The sequence below is a fragment of the Canis lupus genome, chromosome 11, assembly GCF_048164855.1.
Source record: "Canis lupus baileyi chromosome 11, mCanLup2.hap1, whole genome shotgun sequence".
Lineage (NCBI taxonomy): Eukaryota > Metazoa > Chordata > Mammalia > Carnivora > Canidae > Canis > Canis lupus.
This window is the reverse complement of record NC_132848.1, coordinates 34726531-34745315: the sequence shown is the minus strand read 5'-3', so window position 1 is coordinate 34745315 and position 18785 is coordinate 34726531. Positions and strand designations below refer to the sequence as shown.

General features: G+C 44.6%; 1 protein-coding gene and 1 long non-coding RNA gene across 13 annotated transcripts in view; one reads left to right on the top strand and one right to left on the bottom strand.

Annotated features, from left to right (window-relative positions):
• Positions 1 to 18785, top strand: part of RFX4 (regulatory factor X4) — a 161613-nt gene that overhangs the window by 117408 nt on the left and 25420 nt on the right. For all 8 annotated transcript variants that reach the window (XM_072844240.1, XM_072844242.1, XM_072844235.1 and 5 more), the window contains 3 exons: positions 3511 to 3655; positions 7988 to 8082; positions 8506 to 8623. In XM_072844240.1, the coding sequence (XP_072700341.1) occupies positions 3511 to 3655; positions 7988 to 8082; positions 8506 to 8623 (358 nt within the window). The remainder of the gene's footprint in view (positions 1 to 3510; positions 3656 to 7987; positions 8083 to 8505; positions 8624 to 18785) is intronic.
• Positions 555 to 18753, bottom strand: LOC140642972 (uncharacterized). Of its 5 annotated transcripts, none has more exons than XR_012039356.1 (6): positions 18674 to 18753; positions 16031 to 16118; positions 10807 to 11015; positions 5429 to 6747; positions 4030 to 4391; positions 555 to 3695 (listed from the first exon to the last, which is right to left on the bottom strand). It is a non-coding gene; the product is annotated as an uncharacterized lncRNA (long non-coding RNA). The 5 variants fall into 5 exon arrangements; XR_012039357.1 differs by having other exon boundaries at positions 4030 to 5666; positions 6522 to 6747; XR_012039355.1 differs by having other exon boundaries at positions 4030 to 6747.

Genomic DNA, 18785 nt, shown 5'->3' with positions numbered 1-18785 from the left:
TTAATACAGTATAATAGGTGTTTGGTATACTCTTACTGTTACCTTTTAATTTCTACTGATAAAGAATAAAAGCATTAGGCAATCACTAAATAGTTTCGACTAACATACAAAATTATTTCTGACATCATGTTCTGGTGTACAAGTTTGCATTTCCCTTGAGTAGATCAGGGTTTCTCTGCCACTAACTGTTGACATGTGGGGCTGGATCATCCTTTGCTCTCGGGACTTGTTTTGTGCAGCGTAGAGATTTAGTAGCATCCCTGGCCTCTCTCTACCCACATGCCAGAACCCAGATGCCAGTTAGAACCACCCAATCCCAGGTACTACCTTGGTTGTCACCATCAAGAATGTCTCCAAACACCATCAAAAGTAGCCTGGGGCCCAGTCTCACCCCCAGTTGTGAGCCACAGAAATAAATGATTCAAATAGATAAAGAGGATGATTTGTTGGTCATGTATCATCCAGAAGAGTTCAAATCCAAAAACAAAAACAAAAACAAACAAAAAAAAACAACAAAAAACAAATCCATACAGTATGTTAAATACCCACTTTTATTTTCTCCATATTTTTGTTCTTTTTGGCACAAAAGTGACATATGCTTACTAGAAAAATTCAGAAGTAACAGAAATGTGTACTGGAACTCTAATGATAATTTGATGGCATAAAGCTTTGGGTTTCTATTAAGTTTGCACCTTAAGGAAGGGAATCTAAGTCTATTAAGGTAGCCTGTTAACATTCATTAAAACATTGAAAGCAAAAGGGGCAAACTGGAGGCCACAGGTCAAATCTGCCCTCAGGGGGGTGGGGTTATTTTTATTTGATTTACATGTGTTCAAAAATTGGTTTTGCTTTGTCATTAACCGTTGAACCTGGGAGATGACCGCTAAACAGCCCCAGAGCCACATTTCCCAGGGCAGGAATCAAGTGGATGGGCTGAGCACTGTCCTCCCTGTCTCCCCCACTTCCTCTTCCACTTGATTGGCTCTCCTCACTCCCCCGTCTGCCACCTGCTTGCCTTCTTTGTGTTGAGTTTTCCACCTCTCCCTTATACTGTCTGTTCTGGGTTGGTGCCGGTTATTCAAGGTCAAGGAGGAAGGGTTTCTAGTTAGAGTGGCCTGCAGGAAGCCTCCAGGGCAGGAACCTGAAAATACAGAGCTACACCCACACACACACCTCACTGTTCCGGTCCAGCCTCTGGCATGAATGGCCCCGTGGGGGACTTGGAAACCAGGTAAACCTTTTCTAGTCATGCTGGCTAGGAGAGAGGCCACACTTGGATGCTGTTCTGGGACAGGGCAGAGCCTGACCAGATTAGTAGGAGTTAGGGGAGCAAACAAATATTGGCAAAACAGAGAAACACTGGGTGCATGCCTTCTGGTTCTTTCCCCAGCTTGGAAAAGCTGGGCTTGGGTTATCTCAGAGAGCTAGGCATGGCTTTGGTGTCTCCCTCTGGGGCTCAGGCAGTCCAGGAAAGCCTTTTGACCCTTTAAGGCATGCAGGTAAACGTATCCATATCTGTACGGCGGCTGTCTGCACGCACATGCACACACACGCACATGCACATACACATACAGATACGTTCTCCCTTCACTTCCTACACGGACAGTACGTACTTTAATCAGCATTTGCTACCTTTCCATCTTCACAGGACAGCTTTCAGACACATTTCTGGATCAGCTGGAGGATCTGGGGTTGGTGACAGGAATGAAACACCATGGAACATCATAACTAATATCCCAGCAAGTGTTCCTAAACACATATAAGACAAGTCATACTGAAACCGAGAATCTAAATACCCAGGCCCTTTATTGCTTAAATACACTAAGCAAGCAACTTGGCATTCCTATCTCAACCATTCATTGCACAAAATCTTTTGAGTGCCTCCTCTATGTCAGAGACCATGTTTAGTGGTACTTGCCCTGAGCAGAAAAAAAAAAAAAAAAAAAAGTGAACCAAAAAATAATTAATTAAAAGTGCTAAGTGTTAGGAGGGAAACAGCAGAAATAGAGAATTCTATTCTAGAATTCTATTCTATTCTAATAGGGGCACGTAGTGTGATTGAGATATGGTGGTTAGAGGAGGTGGCTCCACGGGTGTGGCTCTGAAGTTGGAGCACATGTGATGGCAGGATTGCCTGGCAGGGGGGGAGAGGAATGCTCCAGTGGGCAGCAGCACCACGTGCCACAGCCCTGAGGTGTTTGTGCATCACCACACAGAGAACGGCCTGATTAATGGTAGCTCCTTTAGTGAGCCTTTATTCCCTAAACTCTGCCCTTTTCAAACATTATCTCAAGGAACCCTCAAACAGCTGTCCTCCTGAAGAGGCAGGTATTATTACACCTCCATTTTATTGATCAGGAAACTGAGGTTAATCTGCTGGCTTGCCCCAAGACAGTCAGGTGGTTAGCAGCAAGGCCAGGATTTGAATTAAATATATTTGAGTCCAGAATCCCAGACCTTAACCTTTAGTTGTTTTCATTATCATTAGAAATGGACCCAACTCACATATTCATATACTCTAGGCCTCAGACCTGGAAAGAATTCTACAGTGATTTAAATAAGAGCTCCTTGTGCTCAGGCAGTCTAGAGGTAAAAGGGGTTGTCAGTACTTACTTTGCCTGGAAATTCACAAGCATTAGGAGATGTTTAATGGCCATGTGTATCGGAAATCTTTTTTTTTTTTTCCATTTTATTAAAGACTTTTTTTAAAAAACATGCAAGTAAAGGAAATGATTCTGGAAATGTTTTTCTTTGCTTTTATCAGCTTTGTTCCAACTTGGTGGTTCCAAGTATTGTTCCAACTTGCAAACTGAAGTTCTACTTGTGAGGGCTTGCTGAGGAAACCACAGGTTGAATGTGCGTGTGAGCATGGGCACGTACATGCATCACATGCACAGTAATGAGCAATGGAGTCTTTGGGTTTTGTTTCCCTTTTCTTCCCTCTCAGTTGTTCATATTGTAGTCACCTGCAAAATGGATTGTAGTCACCTAAAAACCAAAAAGCAAAAAACAGAAAGCTAGACCATAAACTGCTTCAGAATGCATGTATATGAAAAATACACATTGTAAGATGGCTGGGATTAAAGTTGTCATAGGCCCACAGACCAGTCCAAGCTCTAGGCCCATTGCTTCTCCAATGCTAGAGACACATGGGTTACTAAGCACAGAGCTCCTGCAAGCTCAGGTCAGAAGGCTGACAGATCTCTGGGCTTCATCCCGTTGTTCCCCAGGGGTCCAGACCAAAGGGGCTGGGAACAGCAGGGTTTGGTCTAGCCTCGGCCACCTTGGAGTAATTTTTTATAGAGCTGAGAAAAGAGACCTCCAAGAGAAAAGACTGTATGGGTCTTCTGAATTATGGACTGAGTTATGGTCTTCTGATTTCCTGAAATTGAATGTTCCGGAATTTCAAAACAGCTGCAGAACACTGCAGATTCATTAAAAAGAAAATAATGCGCAGGGGTTTTAACCTAACAACCCTTGAGCTAATGAGTTGATTGGCTTGGATTACAGGCATCTCGGACCGTGATCCACAGTGCAGATATCACATTCCAAATGCTGGAAGACTGGAGGAACGTGGACCTGAACAGCATCACCAAGCAAACCCTCTACACCATGGAAGACTCCCGCGATGAGCACCGGAAACTCATCATCCAGTGTAAGATGTTCCGCCAAGGATTGTGTCTTTTCTGTTTTTGCTTTTAAAAGAAAGAAAGAGAGAAAAAGTATCTTGGTAAATATTTAAGTGGCATTCCCACCCTGTCCTTCCCCCTAGGATCCCTTCCCTCTTATTGTTCCTCTTAAATGGGTCAGCCCAGATGGGAGGGCTAATTGATTTAAATGGACATGTGTCAACATTCCTGGGGAAAAGGGAGCCTGGTGCAACTGGGCAGCACACAGTGCCATGCAAAAGGGCCCAGATGTGATTCTCAATGCCAGGCATCTTTCCACAGGTGGTATAAAAAAAAATGAGGACAAAAGCTTGTTGCCTGTCTGAGTGTATGTCAGCCTGGAGTCGGCTGGATATACTACCTGGATTTCAGCAGAGGGTCACATGGGTCAGCCCACCTATTGGCAGGTGAACCTTTCAATCACATTCAATGGTTGAGAAGGGAGTGGATGGAGGTTTACTTCTGTGAACATATGTTCATGTCCCTGTGGACAAAGACACCAGGAATACTGCTGCAGATGGTCTCCGGAGCAGGTCAGGTGGGCTGTTCTTAGTAGCAGAGGTCATGAGGGGTCCAGAGAACACCACCATGCTCAGCGCATCTCTGCTGTTCCTCACGCGCCCGCCACAGCCTACTGCCCATGGCTTCCCACGCCCAGCGGCTCTGGATCCTTGAGGCTCTACTGGCAACTTCTTCACCTTGCTCAGCCTTCCTTTTTCATGCCTGGAGGGGAGGGGAGCAGGAGTGTGGGAACAGTGGGTCCACTCTCCTCCCACCAGCTCTCAGAAAGGCTGGTGCTGAGAATTGCTGGAGGTGGGGGGATACTCTCACCCTGTGAGTAAGGCGAGGGCCCAGACCCTGCATGGTAGCGGTCCCCCTGAGAAGTTGGGCCCATTCTCCTGAGAGCCCGAGGCCCCTCAGATTTCCAGCAATGCCTTCTGTTTGTCCTCCTGAGGGAACTTGCTCCAGCCCAGCTAAGCATGTGGTGTTTAGAAACAAGTAAGTTCCAAAAGATGCTCCTATTAGAGACCTCTTCCCGCTGAGCCCTTGTCACAAGCTACTGGCACGGCTGGAGCCTGAACCTGGACCTTCCCTGGGACTTCTTTCCCAGAGCTCCATACTCGTTCCTTCCTCCTCAGCAGGCCTCAGCCTGCCTTCCCCTGCTGAGAACTCAGAGCTGGTCACTAAAATAAGAATCAGGCTCACAGGGTCTGCACAGACCTACCACACGCATGTTCTCATTAATTCTCTACACCAACCCCCACGGGGAAGACACACGCCACCCCCACGTGACAGAGGACATGACTCAGCCTCAGCCAGTGACCCTTACCCCGGGCAGCAGAGTGAGGCCTCAGACCTACGCCTGACCTCGGCTTCACGACTATGCGCTAGTGCTACTCACCTGGACGATCAGAGGAGACAAAAATTATGAGATGTGGGCAAGTTTCAGAGGCTGCGGAGTCTTTCTAAATTTTTGCAATTGTGCCTCCTATTCTGTTTGTCCTGACTCCCTGCCACAAGGCCGACAGCATGGGTGTCAGACCCCTAACAGCACTAGCCATATCTCCCATCACTGTGTCTTCAGGGTCTCACCCCAAGCCAGGCATGCACAAGGTGCCAGGAATGTCTGTGTGGGACCAGATGAGTAGAAACTCAGAATGATACGACTTCCAGTTCTGCTAACTCCCAGCAGCCTGAAACTCAGCTCTCTTCCCCATTTAGCACCTTCTGCGGAGGAAGAAGACATCCCCCATACTCACCATCACTTGCTTTAGGGACCAGGCTCTGAGCCTTTGCTGGAGCATCTCGGAGGTCACCACAGCCTCTCAAAGAAGGAACCTTCTGGGGTTTTCTCTTCAAGTTCTCTTAGGCCCGGAACAGGATGGTGCCCTTTAAAGCTATGATTGTACTCTTCCAGAGGAAGGGAGTGGTGAGGTTCAGTTCAACCCAGCTGGTACTTACTGAATGCCTATCTTAGGCCAGGCACTGTGTTAGAAGCTGGGAGAAAAGCGGTGACTGATATGAACATTGCTCTTCCCATATGGAGCTTACAGCTAAGGGCAGATCAGAAATTGTACAGGTAATTTACAAATGGCTGCATGTTACCAAAGAGGACAGCTGTAGGACACAGTGCCTGGAGGGTGGGTAGTGAGTAAAGGCACCAGCCCTCAAAGCAGGTGGCCTGGCAGACAGGGATCATCCCTGCAGCTTCCCCACTGCCCAGATGCCGGGAGGTAAATTCTTGAACTCAATAGTGTGCTATGCCCACGGTGTGCTGGGCAACTGTGTGCTGCACCCACTGTGTGTTGGGCCAACTGTGTGCTGTGTGCACCCTCCTTTCCTTATAACCGTTGTGCCAGGATCGTGAATCCGAGAAACCGCCAAGGAGCCGACACCGATGCAATCACATGATTTTCCTGGGTCCCACATAACCAGTTGACAAGCCTGTACATTCCTGCTTCAGGGGGTTTCCATCACCTCCATGAGATAGGTCCTGCTTAGGAATGCTCTACTTACCCTAAATTTAAAAATGCATGTCCAGACATGAGCATGCTGATGAGAACGACTATGGTAGGAGCAGGGGATTGGGATGCCCCACAGACCCTGGCCCTGGTACACAGTGACCCTGGCTGCAGAGGCTCTAACATGGGGAGAACACGCAGAGGTGAAATGGGGTCAACGTGCACCATGTGCCCGGTATACCAGGTAGAGCTGGTGCAGCACCACGGTTGGGAGGCAAGCATTGGGTCAAAACCTGCCTCTGCTGTTTGCTACCTTTGAGACCTTCAGAAAGTCAGTCATCCGGGAGGGCCTCTGCTCCCTCATCTGTAGAATGGGGAGTGATAATAGTACCTGCCTCCTTGGGTTGTTCTTCTGTTCATTCAACAAACATTTGAGAAACTGCTGTCACATTCTCGGGGTTATTGTAGGGTTAGCCTGGCGTGTCCGTGCAAAGCAGTTAGGGAAGTGCCTGGCACGTGGCAAGAACCCAGTAGATGTTGGCCGTAAGCACTTTCTTCACCACTTCTGTTGTCATCACCTTCACTGACCAAAGCACTACAGTGCAGATGCACCAAATCTGCCATCAAGAGGAAAAGCACACACCAAACAGAAATCAGAGACATGGGCTCCAGTCCCTGCTCTGGCACATTCACCCTCTGACTTTGAGGGGGTCCTTTAATCTCACGGAGACATAGCTTTCTCCTCTGTGAAACGACACAGATACCAACTCAATGGACTTTTAAAGCCCCTTCTTATTCTAAACTGTTCTGAGCTCCCAGTCCCAGTCCCAGTGGCTAGTCTCTCGTAGCAGCCATCAACTCAGAAAAACAGAGCACATTGGCGAGGCCCGTGGAATGGGACAAGAACCCCTCAGATAAATGAAAACTGCAAAAAACAGTGTGGCTCTGAAAGTCTGACTTGATTTATTGAGCTCCACATGCAAAAAACAAAACAAAAAAACCCAAAAACACAAAAAGAGATGTTTCAGACTAGAGGTCACCACAGCAATCTCTGTTTTCTGTAGCACTTCACTAATGACATAGCCCTTCCAGATCTGGTTAGTTGGCAGGCAGCTGAAGACAGGTTATAAAGTGATACTGGTTATCCTCCTTCTGTTAATTTGTAAACTAAAGGCACAGAGATTGTTTCCTTTATGCTATGAACATCTATTAAGCATCTACTGAATGCTGAGTCCTAAGAGGCTGGTTGGGCTACTTGCCCATTATAGTTGTGGTTTGCAAGCATTGAATGATCAAATGAGCCATGCCATGGAGCGGAGAGCAAGGAGCAGTGATGCCTCTGTCTGTTCCTATGAACAAGCACATTCTGGACAATGGCTGTGTTCAGGGAAGGCCCCAGCCAAGAAAGATACCTGACAGAGAACTGACACGGGAGATGCCCCGGGACTAAAACACAGCATTAGTGATGCAGCAGAGGTGGCATACAGGTGATAAAGTGTTAGGAAAGCACGGAGGACAAGTGATGGGTTCTGCTGGTGAGGGGCTTGGGGAAGGGGATTTCACAAGAGGGCTCATGTCAGCTGAGCCACGAGGAACCAGACAGTCCAGGCAGAGGAAACCGCCCGAGAAAAGTAGGGAGTATGGAGGGAATGGCTAGTTATACGTGGTAGCCAGGCTTTCAGGGGGCTCACAGGCTGCAAAGATGAGCCTGGAAAAGTAAGTTGGGGCATATTTTCTAAAGTCTGAATGCACTGTTAAGACTGGAGTTCCATTTTATTCCTTTGTTCTTTTAAGATGTGTCTGTGTGTAGACACAACTACAGTGATGTGGGGGGGGGGGCTCTCGTTTGTTTGACAGTGTACCAGGAGTTCGACCACCTCCTGGAGGAGCAGTCTCCCATCGAGTCCTACATCGAGTGGCTAGACACCATGGTGGACCGGTGTGTTGTGAAGGTTGGTAAGCTGGAGCGGAAGGAGCAGCCCTGGTGCTGTGACCCACCACTCACCCTTGTGGCCTTGGGGAGATACAGAGCCCCACAATGAGCTATCTCAATGTTCCCCACCAGCCACGGAGCCCTGGGGTTCCAAGGAGAGACCTGGGCCCCCTCTGGAGTGGGGGTTGCAGGAGGCAGGACCGTGAGGCTCCTTCCCCTGCTTCAGCCAGGTCAGCATCTCTCTTATCTGCTGTGTACCTTGGGACTTGACATAAGGTCTCACTTTTTAAATTGTATTTCTTCCAGAAGAAGCGTAAAGTCAAAACCATTGTTCCGTAGCCTTGAACTCAGGAGACCCATAAGCCTTCCTACCATTTTTCAGAGAGATGGTAATACCAAAAGGTTAAGTTGACCACTGTTGAAGCTGTTCACTTTCTTGTAGGTGGCTGCCAAGAGACAAGGGTCCCTGAAGAAAGTGGCACAGCAGTTCCTCTTGATGTGGTCCTGTTTTGGCACAAGGGTGATCCGGGACATGACCTTGCACAGCGCCCCCAGCTTCGGTAAGGCTGCCCCAACCTGCCCAATATCCAGATACTTTTTCTCTGGGCTTCGTGAATGAAGTATCCACCTCTCTAGACTCAGCCATGATCTCACTTACTGTCCTGGGCTCACAAGGCCATCACCCTTAAACATATCTGTTCTGGAAGGAGCCAACATCGTTGGGCCTCGCAGGGAGAGAGATGGCATTGTGTGCTAAAGTGTACAAACCTGACAATGGAGGTTCTCACCCAGAGTATTCTTAGAGTTTTTTTTTTTTTTTTAAAGATTTTATTTATTTATTCATGATAGTCACAGAGAGAGAGAGAGAGAGAGAGGCTCAGAGACACAGGCAGAGGGAGAAGCAGGCTCCGTGCACCGGGAGCCCGACGTGGGATTCGATCCCGGGTCTCCAGGATCGCGCCCTGGGCCAAAGGCAGGCGCCAAACCGCTGCGCCACCCAGGGATCCCGTATTCTTAGAGTTTAAAGAGGAATTAAAAGCAGTGGTTGTACTCCCCCTTTGCCAGGTGCCCCTAGTAAACTCTGTGTCCAGGGACGATTTTGCAGAATTCCATAGTGTGGACTTCCCGAGACTGGGAACTAGAAGAAGTCTCTGAGTTAGAACATTTGCATACGGTCCATTGACACTCCAATAGTGGGGAGAGTGTCCAAAGGTTTCTTTGACAGTGTGCCCCAGTCAGATCCCTAGAAAAGGACTTTTATTTTTTCTCAAAGACTATTTACTTGAGACAGAGAGAGCACGAGCAGGGGGGAGCTGCAGAGGGAGAAGGAGAAAGAAGCAAGCTCCCTGCTGAGCAGGGAGACAGACACAAGGCTCCATCCCAGGACCCAGGATCATGACCTGAGCCGTGGGCAGACACTTCACCGACTGTGCCACCCTGGCGCCCCTGGAAAAGCACTTTTATGTTCACTTTCCCTTTTGTTTTACTGCTCCGCACCTCCCTCCCCAAGCGTGTTCCTACTGCTTCCAGTGTAAAGGGACTTGAAATCTCTGCCCAGGGACGGTTATACTCGTCTGCAAGCAGGAATCCAACCACCAACTTGGGGTGAATCCTGTGCTACATGCTGGGACATTACTACTTTTCACTGGAAAGAATGGAGTATGCATCAAATCCAAGTCATTATTAGCAAAGTGAGGAGAAACTTGAAGGCATGATCCAGACATTTGAAATCTCAGAACACTTTGGCCTCAAATTTTGAGGCATTCCGGCAAAGGGCTGTTGGTAGATTTTCTGGGTAATTACTTCAGTTCACCATTTCACTTTGCAAGTAGAGATGTGGTTTCATTTCTCATTACCTCCAATTAAGCCAACCAGCTCTGGGTTTCGCCTTGGGTTTAATTTGACACTTTTCCATCCAGCTTTTTATAGTCTTGTCACCATTTTCCAGTTGTGCTATACAGAGAAGCGAGTATGTGGTAAAACAAAGGCAGCACTATTTTTTCTAAACAGCTCTGTCCCTGAAAGACTGTGTTTCCCCAATTGGAGAAGTGTTTTGTTGTGGATTTCTTTAATCTCAGCATTGGGAAGTTCTCTGCCCTGGCCTGCCCCATGGCTACAGATGGAAATTCTCTTTGAGCCGTGTATGGAAATGCTCTGGCGACTGCTACCTGGGCAGTGCCATGAGGCATGGCGTTTTGATGGCTTCCAGTTCAACATAGTTAGTGTTAGCACATGTTACCTCTGGTTCTGGGAAAACCATTCGTGCATAGCTGCTTTCAGTTAAACAAATGGTTGAAAAATGTTTGCGATTTGTTCACTGCTTCAGAATCAAAGAATCAACAATGTCACACCCAAGCATAGCTACACATGTCCACAAAGCAAGCATCCTTTTTCGCTTTGCCCCATATTCTTCAGCGTGTCAATTCTAAATCAGTTTATGTAGACTAATTGAGCCACTTCATTCAACAGGGAAAATAACTCACTTGGCAGTACTCTTTGAAATTCAATTGTTTTCACTAAGTTAACAACATGATAAGGGAAGTTGGGAGAGTACCACAGTTAGGGTTCTATGAAAGGATTGCATTTATGACCAAGAAAAGTCTTCCTAGAAATGTATTTCTTTCTTTTTGAAGCATGCACTGTTTCAGGATATACCAGAAACAGGCAAATGGCAGAAATGGTCACAAAGCTTTTGGAAAGGGCGAGGAGATATTTAACCCAATTTCACTTTTACAGTACTTACCAGCCCGACGTGGGTGGAAATAGTACCTGTTCCCAAGTCCATTTAGCAAACTGTCTGCTGTGGTCCTGCTCATCCGACCCATTGTTGAGTTTTGCAGCTTGGGGTGACAGGCGAGTTGAAAGACTCCCGGCAGACAAAAGCCCAGCTCCCCCTTTCCGCCTGTACATGTCAAAGACACAGTTGGTGGTTGTGTTTGGGTCATGTGTTCCCTGTATAAAAACAGCTAATTAGGAAAAAGAGCCCTCTGTTCGCGGGCCCCCTCCCCCAGCCATAGGGGCCGCTCTATCTGTCTTCTCACTCCGCACGATCCCAGGATCCCAGGCCCAGCGGCGGGGCTGCTTGCGTGGCTGAGGGTGGGGAGCATCCCGGGGCCCCTACACCTCTGCCCAGAACAGCCCCCTTCAAAGGTAGTTGACTCCTTTCTTCTCCTTAATTCCTTTTCATTCCTTTCTTCCTAATTCCTTCTCACTGAAAGAGCCTATACTGTGAACTAAAGTAGCCAGACATTCTTTCTTTGCTGCCAGCAAAAATTAGCCCGCAAAGGTAGGCTGGCAGGCCATGCGCCTTGAGCCCGCAGAGCTCAGGAAAATTGAGTCTCTGCTTCTCAAAGTCACACACCCCGGCGTATTTCCTGTTGCCTGCCGTGATTTCAGCTCAGAGGACACCTGGGTACCAAGTCAGTGCAGGTGCCTTTAGCCCTTTACTCTGATTTTCACCAGAGGCCCCCGATTTCACTGTCAGGAACGTCTGGAGGCAACAGCAGTTCCTGGAAGCACTTCGGCATCAAATGGTTTGAAAACCCACCCCCGGTTTGCCCACCAAGGGGACAGGATGGCACGTGGCCCAAGTTTTCACCTGCTCGTGCACTTGTTTTCTGGCTCAGTGCTGTAGCCCACAGGCTGGGGAGGGCCGAGGAGGCCACACAGGAGCAGGCCTGTCAGGGACCCACTCCCACAGGCGGGAAGGCCATGTCAGAGGCCTCCAGACTGCTTCTCCAGGCGTAGGTGACCTGGCCTGGCTGTTAGAGAGGGGACTTGCCCATGGATGCGCCACAGACTGTACCAAGCCCCCTGGAATCTTCCATGCTAGAGCCCCTGCTCCTTCCACTAAGCCACCACCTCGTCTAGCTTTCTTCAGTTAAATACTACTCATAAAAACAACATTTACTGAGAACCTGGAATGCACAAGGCACAATATTGGTCATGTTCTTATTTAATTGTTGCAGCAACCTGTGAGGCCTGAGGTAGAACATGAAGCAAGGGCAGGATAATGCTGTTTATTATAACAAATACTTATGAAGCAGGCACTGTCACTCAATCCTCACATTAACTCTTCAAGGCAGATAATAATAGTTGGAAAGGAGCTTGGAGAACTAGAACTTTCTTTCCAAGATCAGTATGGCAAGGGGCAGAGCTCAGCTTGATGACCACAAGACCTATGCTTTTTCAGTTTCCACAACTCAGACAAACACCCTGGGCTCAGATGCAGGGCACCAAAAGAAGAGACAATTTGTTTAATCCTCACTAGTTTTAAAAAATCTATATTGATAGATTTAAAAAAAATTTTTTTTGAAGATATAAGAGAACAGAATATCATGAGTAATAAGGGATGCCAGAAATAATACCTTTCAACTGTTGAAAACAAAGAACTGTCAACCATTATTCCAGATTGAGGGCAACATAAAGACATACTCAGTTCTACAAAGACTAAGAGAATGTGGCCCCATAGAACATCACTTAAAAGCACTTAAAGGATGCATTTCTGCAAGAAGAGAAATAAAGGTCCAAGATACAAGAAACAACCATGTTCTAGTTATTTTTGCTGTGTAACAAATTACCCCAAAGCTTAGTGGCATAAAATAGTCCTTGCATTATTTATATGTGTGGATTCTGTGGGTCAAGAATTTGGACATGGCACAGCAGGGATGGCTTGTCTCTGCTGTATGATGTCTGGAACTTCTGATGGGAACACTCAAGGGCAGTGGTGCATGGAGAGCTGGAGGCTGAAATCACCTGGAGGCTTCTTCCTTTATATGTCTGTGCTTGGGTTTGGATAACTTGAAAACCGGACTGCTGCGATCTGTGGGCACTCCTTGTCACTCTGTTTCCACACCGCATGGTGGCCTCTGAACAGTTAAACTTCTCACTGTTCTAGGGGGGAAGCCACATCGCCTTTTATGATCCAATCTCAGAAGTTAAAGTGTTACCTCTTCTTTATGGCAAGATAAAAGAAGCGTAGAAAAAGGATGGTAAACAAAAAACATAAAATAGGATGCTAGAAATAAGATCAAATAACAATTGTAGTAGATGTGAAAGTCTCTTCCTTCTAAAAACATCAGGCATAAATGTTTTAGGCAGCTTTTACTAAACTTGTAAGAAACATAAAATCCTGGGACACCTGGGTGGCTCAGTGGTTGAGCGTCTGCCTCTGGCTCAGGGCGTGATCCTGGGGTCCTGGGATCAAGTCCCACATCAGGCACCCCACAGGGAGCTTGCTTCTCCCTCTGCCTGTGTCTGCCTCTCTCTGTGTCTCTTATGAATAAATAAATACTTTTTTAAAAAGCATAAAACCTTTAGTTAATGAAAATGAACATGAAAATTTATGTTTCAGGCAATACAAAAGGAAAGCTATACAGCTCATGAAGCTAATATCTAGATTATGAAGCTAATATAACTTCAATTTCAAAATCTTGGAAGAATGATAGACGAAAAGAAAACTCTGGCCCAACCACACATAAATATAGATGAAACATCGTAAATAAAATACTAGCAGATCAAATCCAGCCACAAATTTTTTAAAATCATGATTAATAAGGTTTATGGCAAGAATTCAATTATGATTCAAAGTCAGAAAAATTAATTAACATACAATGTTAATAGTAAGTGAGAAAAAATAGTGAGAAAAATCATATGATCATCTCTATAGATATAGAGGGAAAAAAGGATTTGATATAATTCAATTCTCAAGTCTGATTTAAGAAATTCTTAGGAAACTAGGAATAGAGGGGAATTTACTTAATATGTTTTAAAGGGCAACCAAAACTCTGCAGTAAACATCACACTAACTGGTAAAACTCTAGAAGTTTTCCCACTCAAATCATGAAGTCAAGAATGTCTTTTAACACTGTTTCTAATAAATATTGACTGGAAGTCCTAGCCAATGCAATAAGAAAAGGAAGAGAAATATAAGGATTGGAAAAGAAAACTCAAAATTGCCTTTAATTATAGATGTCATGATAGCTGACAAAAGATAATCTACAAACTAATAGAACAAGTAAGAATTCAACCAGATTGGGGATCCCTTGGTGGCTCAGAGGTTTAGCACCTGCCTTTGGCCCAGAGCGTGATCCTGGAGTCCTGGGATCGAGTCCCATGTCGGGCTTCCGGCATGGAGCCTGCTTCTCCCTCTGCCTCTCTCTCTCTCTATGTCTATCATTGGCAAAAAAATAAAAATTTAAAAAATTAAAAAATCATTGGCATTCTGAGCACTAACTAGAACCTAATTAGAAAATATAATTGGGGATCCCTGGGTGGCGCAGCGGTTTGGCGCCTGCCTTTGGCCCAGGGCACGATCCTGAAGACCCAGGATCGAATCCCACATCAGGCTCCCGGTGCATGGAGCCTGCTTCTCCCTCTGCCTGTGTCTCTGCCTCTCTCTCTGTGTGTGACTATCATAAATAAATAAAAAATTAAAAAAAAAAAAGAAAATATAATTGAATGTGTATATATAAAGTATATATTAAGTACATACTAATACATAATAAGTATATATCATAGTATATAAAAATACATGCATATACCATTCAAAATAACAAAAGAAACTAAAAGATAATTATAACATAATTCTAACAAAAATTGTTTGAAGATCTTCCAGGAAAAAATTTTAAAATATTATTGAAATATACCCTATTCATATTTGGAAAGAATCAACATCAAGGAGAGCTTCTTATCAATTAGTACACAAATTCAGTAGAATTCCAGTCCAATTCTTAGCTTTTTTCCTTTGATTATGACAATATGATGTTAAAATTCATGTGGAAAAGAAAAGGTCAAGACTAATAAAGACATTTGGAAGATAAAGAAAAACAAGATGTCTACAGCTTCTGAAAGGAAACATCTTAAGGGCGGCAGGAAGACCTTAAAACTTTTGGAGGAAAATAAGGAATGATATCTTTTGGACCTTGAAATTGTAAATTATTTATTTAAAAAGGCACCAAAAAAGACCAATAATAAAGAAAATAGTGCAAAAATGAACTACATTTGGATTTCAAACCTGTATTTAACAAGCACACCATAAAGTTAAAAGATAAAAGCCACCAAAAAGGAGAAAATATTTTGCAGTGCATATAACAAAGGCTTAATTAATATCCTGAATATAAAATAAACCCCTCTAAATTGTTGAAATACCCCAATAAAAATTCACATATCCCAATAATATTCAAATTCAACAGAAAAATGAGCAAAGAATATGAATAAGTGATTCACAGAAGGGGAAATTCAAATGGACAATAATCCTTTGAAAAAATGTGCACCTTTCTAGTAATTAGAGGAATGCAAATTATAAAAACAACAGGATAACATTTCACACCCTTCAGATTGGCAAATATCATATTTCCTAGACCACCTGTAGGAATGTAAAAAAATTTTGGTCAGCGATTAGTCACTATCTCATAAGGCTAAATATGCAGGTGCTCTTGGACCCAGCAGACACAAGAAAACGGGTACAGGAAATATTCATTAGAGTCAGTTTCCAACAGTGGAAAATTATAAGCAACCTAAATTCCATCAAAATGAGAATGGAGGGATCCCTGGGTGGCGCAGCGGTTTGGCGCCTGCCTTTGGCCCAGGGCGCGATCCTGGAGACCCGGGATTGAATCCCATGTCGGGCTCCCGGTGCATGGAGCCTGCTTCTCCCTCTGCCTGTGTCTCTGCCTCTCTCTCTCTCTCTCTCTGTGACTATCATAAATAAATAAAAATTAAAAAAATAAAAAAAAATGAGAATGGACAAGTAAGTTGTGGTATATTCAAAAGGTGGCTGTCCGACTAGAGCTGCATGCATCCATGGGGATGGAAGGTCAAAAGCAAGTTGTGGCCTGCTCTGTAAAGTAGAATGCCATTTACATCAAGTGTGAAAACAGAAAATAACACCATATGTTATTTATGGTTACATAAATATATGGAATAAGAGTAGAACAAATAAATACCTAATTCAAGTCAGTGATTACCTGAGGGGATGAACACCAGGAAGCAGAGAAATCCAATTAAGGAAGACAACACAGAGGCTTCATCTTTATCTTCAATTAAATAACAGATCTAGTTCAAACAGTAAAATAATAAGATACCATAAATCTGGGAGTTGAGTACACTGCCATTCATTTTAAAGCTCTGTGTACTTTTCTATATATTTTAAATTGTTCATAAGAAAAGAGAAAAACTTTGATTCTATGTAATGTGATCAACTATGTTAACACGTTGTGACAGCAACTAAAACCTCCTTTGTCCATGTCCTAATACCTTTTTCCATAACAGGCTAAGATCCCGACTCTGTGGCTTTAGGCAAGTTGTCTAAACCCTCTGTGCCTTCCTTTCTCCATGTATTAGTTGAAGATAATAATACCTGCCTCACAGTGTTGCCGGAAAGAGAGTTTGTCACAGTGCATATGATACATGGTGCTTGTGCATTTGATTGGTTGATCTAACAAATAGTCATTGAGCCTCTACTCTGTGCCTGGCACTGTTGTATGGAGAACAGTGGGAAGAAAACCAGATAAACATCTGCACTTATGGAGCTGACAGTCTAGTGTAAGGACACATGGATACAGACAAGTTATGAAGTATGGGGAACGGTGAAAAGTACGGGAGAGAAATAAAACCGGGAATGTTAGATATAACTGCCTCTCTCCTGTCTGTCTTTGATGTTTCCCTCTTCCTCCCTCCATCTGTCACCTTCGCCCCCCCCCCTTCAGTCTTTTTGTATTCCCTTTTTCACTTTGCCCTCTTCATCTCCTTTGACTGCTCCCATAGCCATGACCCCCCACTCCCAGCAATGAACTATTTGTTGCCCAGATATCTTAATGATTGACTTCTGCTGTGCAGGACCCTGTAGCCTCTGTGGAGTTAGGGACTGAGCTTTAAGTTTCTTTTGTACTCAGAGCACTTAGCACAATAGTAGGCAAGTCGTAGCTCTACAAACTCTTCAAAGGGTGATTGAAAATTATCAAACCAGTTGGATCAGAACCATTAAGGAAGAGAGCTTGAAGCCTGAATCAACACTTGCCCTGGCATACTGGCCTCCAAGCCCAGATCTGATGTTTCTTACTGTAAGGTCTTGGGCAAATTTTTTTACCTCATCAGATCTTTTATTTCCTCATCTATAAAAGAGAAGGGCCTATAAATGATCTCCAAGGCGTCTGCCTGTGATAAAACTACTAAACCCACTTTCATTTATCTAGTTTTCCATTCTAATTCATTGTTCCACAGTGTGTTTCTATCCTTCTATCTTTGCTGACCTAGAGCAACATTGCAGCAAATATTTTTCCATTTTTAAGTATTTGATGCTATTTTTTGACCTCTTTCGCCGAATGAGCAAAACAATCCAATCATGATATGATACCCTATGAGATCTTAAAACATTAGGAGCAATAATCAGTAGTGACCATTCATTAAACATCTAGTGTGTCCTTTTCCTGGTTATGGTTAGTACTTCTGTAACCAAAACAAAGGGATGAACCGTCCTCCTTTTAGAGAGCTGTGTTGCACAGTGATTGAAGAACAATTCCAGAATCAGATGGTCTTGGTTGTTCAAGTCCTGGTTCTGCCAGTTCTTAGTTGGGTGACATTGGACACTTAATTCACCTCTCTAAGTCTCAGTGTTCTCCTTTGCAAAAGGAGAGTATTGCTCATCTCCTATACTTGTGATGAGGATTAAGTGTGATAATGAACCTGCACATTTACATAGAGCTACACAGATAATGAATCTGTCACAGAGCAAGGGCTCAAAAAATGGCTGATTTTGTTTTTAACATTTACTAGGAGTAACTCATCCAGAGTCTGAGTTACTAAGTGGCAGAGCTGGATCTCAACCTGGCAAATAGATCCAGCACCCATGCAGTTCCCAACAATGCTGTACCTCCTCAAAGGTTCACTGGACCTTTCTGGGGGAAGTGGATGGAAAGTTGAGTTTTGGAGACGGCATCTCACAGTCACTTAGCATAATCTGATCCTTTCTGAATTCCAAATCGACACAACACCCTGGGGATGAAGGAAGAATGTGGAGAAAATATAGGACAAGGACCCTAACCTGCAGCTTTGTGACACCAGGATTGGAAGTTGTGGCAGGCTCTGAAAAGTGGGGGTATAGGAATTGGTGTGTGTGACCTACTGGACACCCATTGGCCTCAGAGTTAAGCCAAGGATTTTCTTATATAGCTTTTCTGGATCAAAAGAATCAGTCTATCTAAAATGAAGGGTGTGTATGTATGTGTGTGTGTGTGTGTGTGTGTGTGCACGCACGTGCAGAAGCCAGGTACAAATGAAAAGAAAATTGATACATTCCACCAATAAGGTGGAATTAAAAAGAACATTGATGAATTCCCCTAAGGAGATGTCATCCAGTTACCCCCAGCTAGCCCCCTTCACCTTATTTCTTACAAGTATTATGCACTAGCCTGTTGTTTAACTGCAGTTATAGCCCATCACCCTATTCCCAAGACTTGAAAAGGCATAGGTCCCAACTCAAAGGGCCTTTCTGGGACTTAGTCTTTGATTTTCCCATCTGTGTTGTGTGCAGACTGGACTGGATGATCTATAGGGGAATGGGAACAGATTTTGGAGCCAGCCCAAACAAACTGAGGTTAATCTGTACCTACTCTTAAGGGAGAGACTCCTTTCCTGTTCCATAAGGGAGGATAGTACCACCTATCCTGGTTTGTGGTAAAGAGGAGATGTGTGTTAAGGACTTAGAGTTTTGGCACAGAGTAA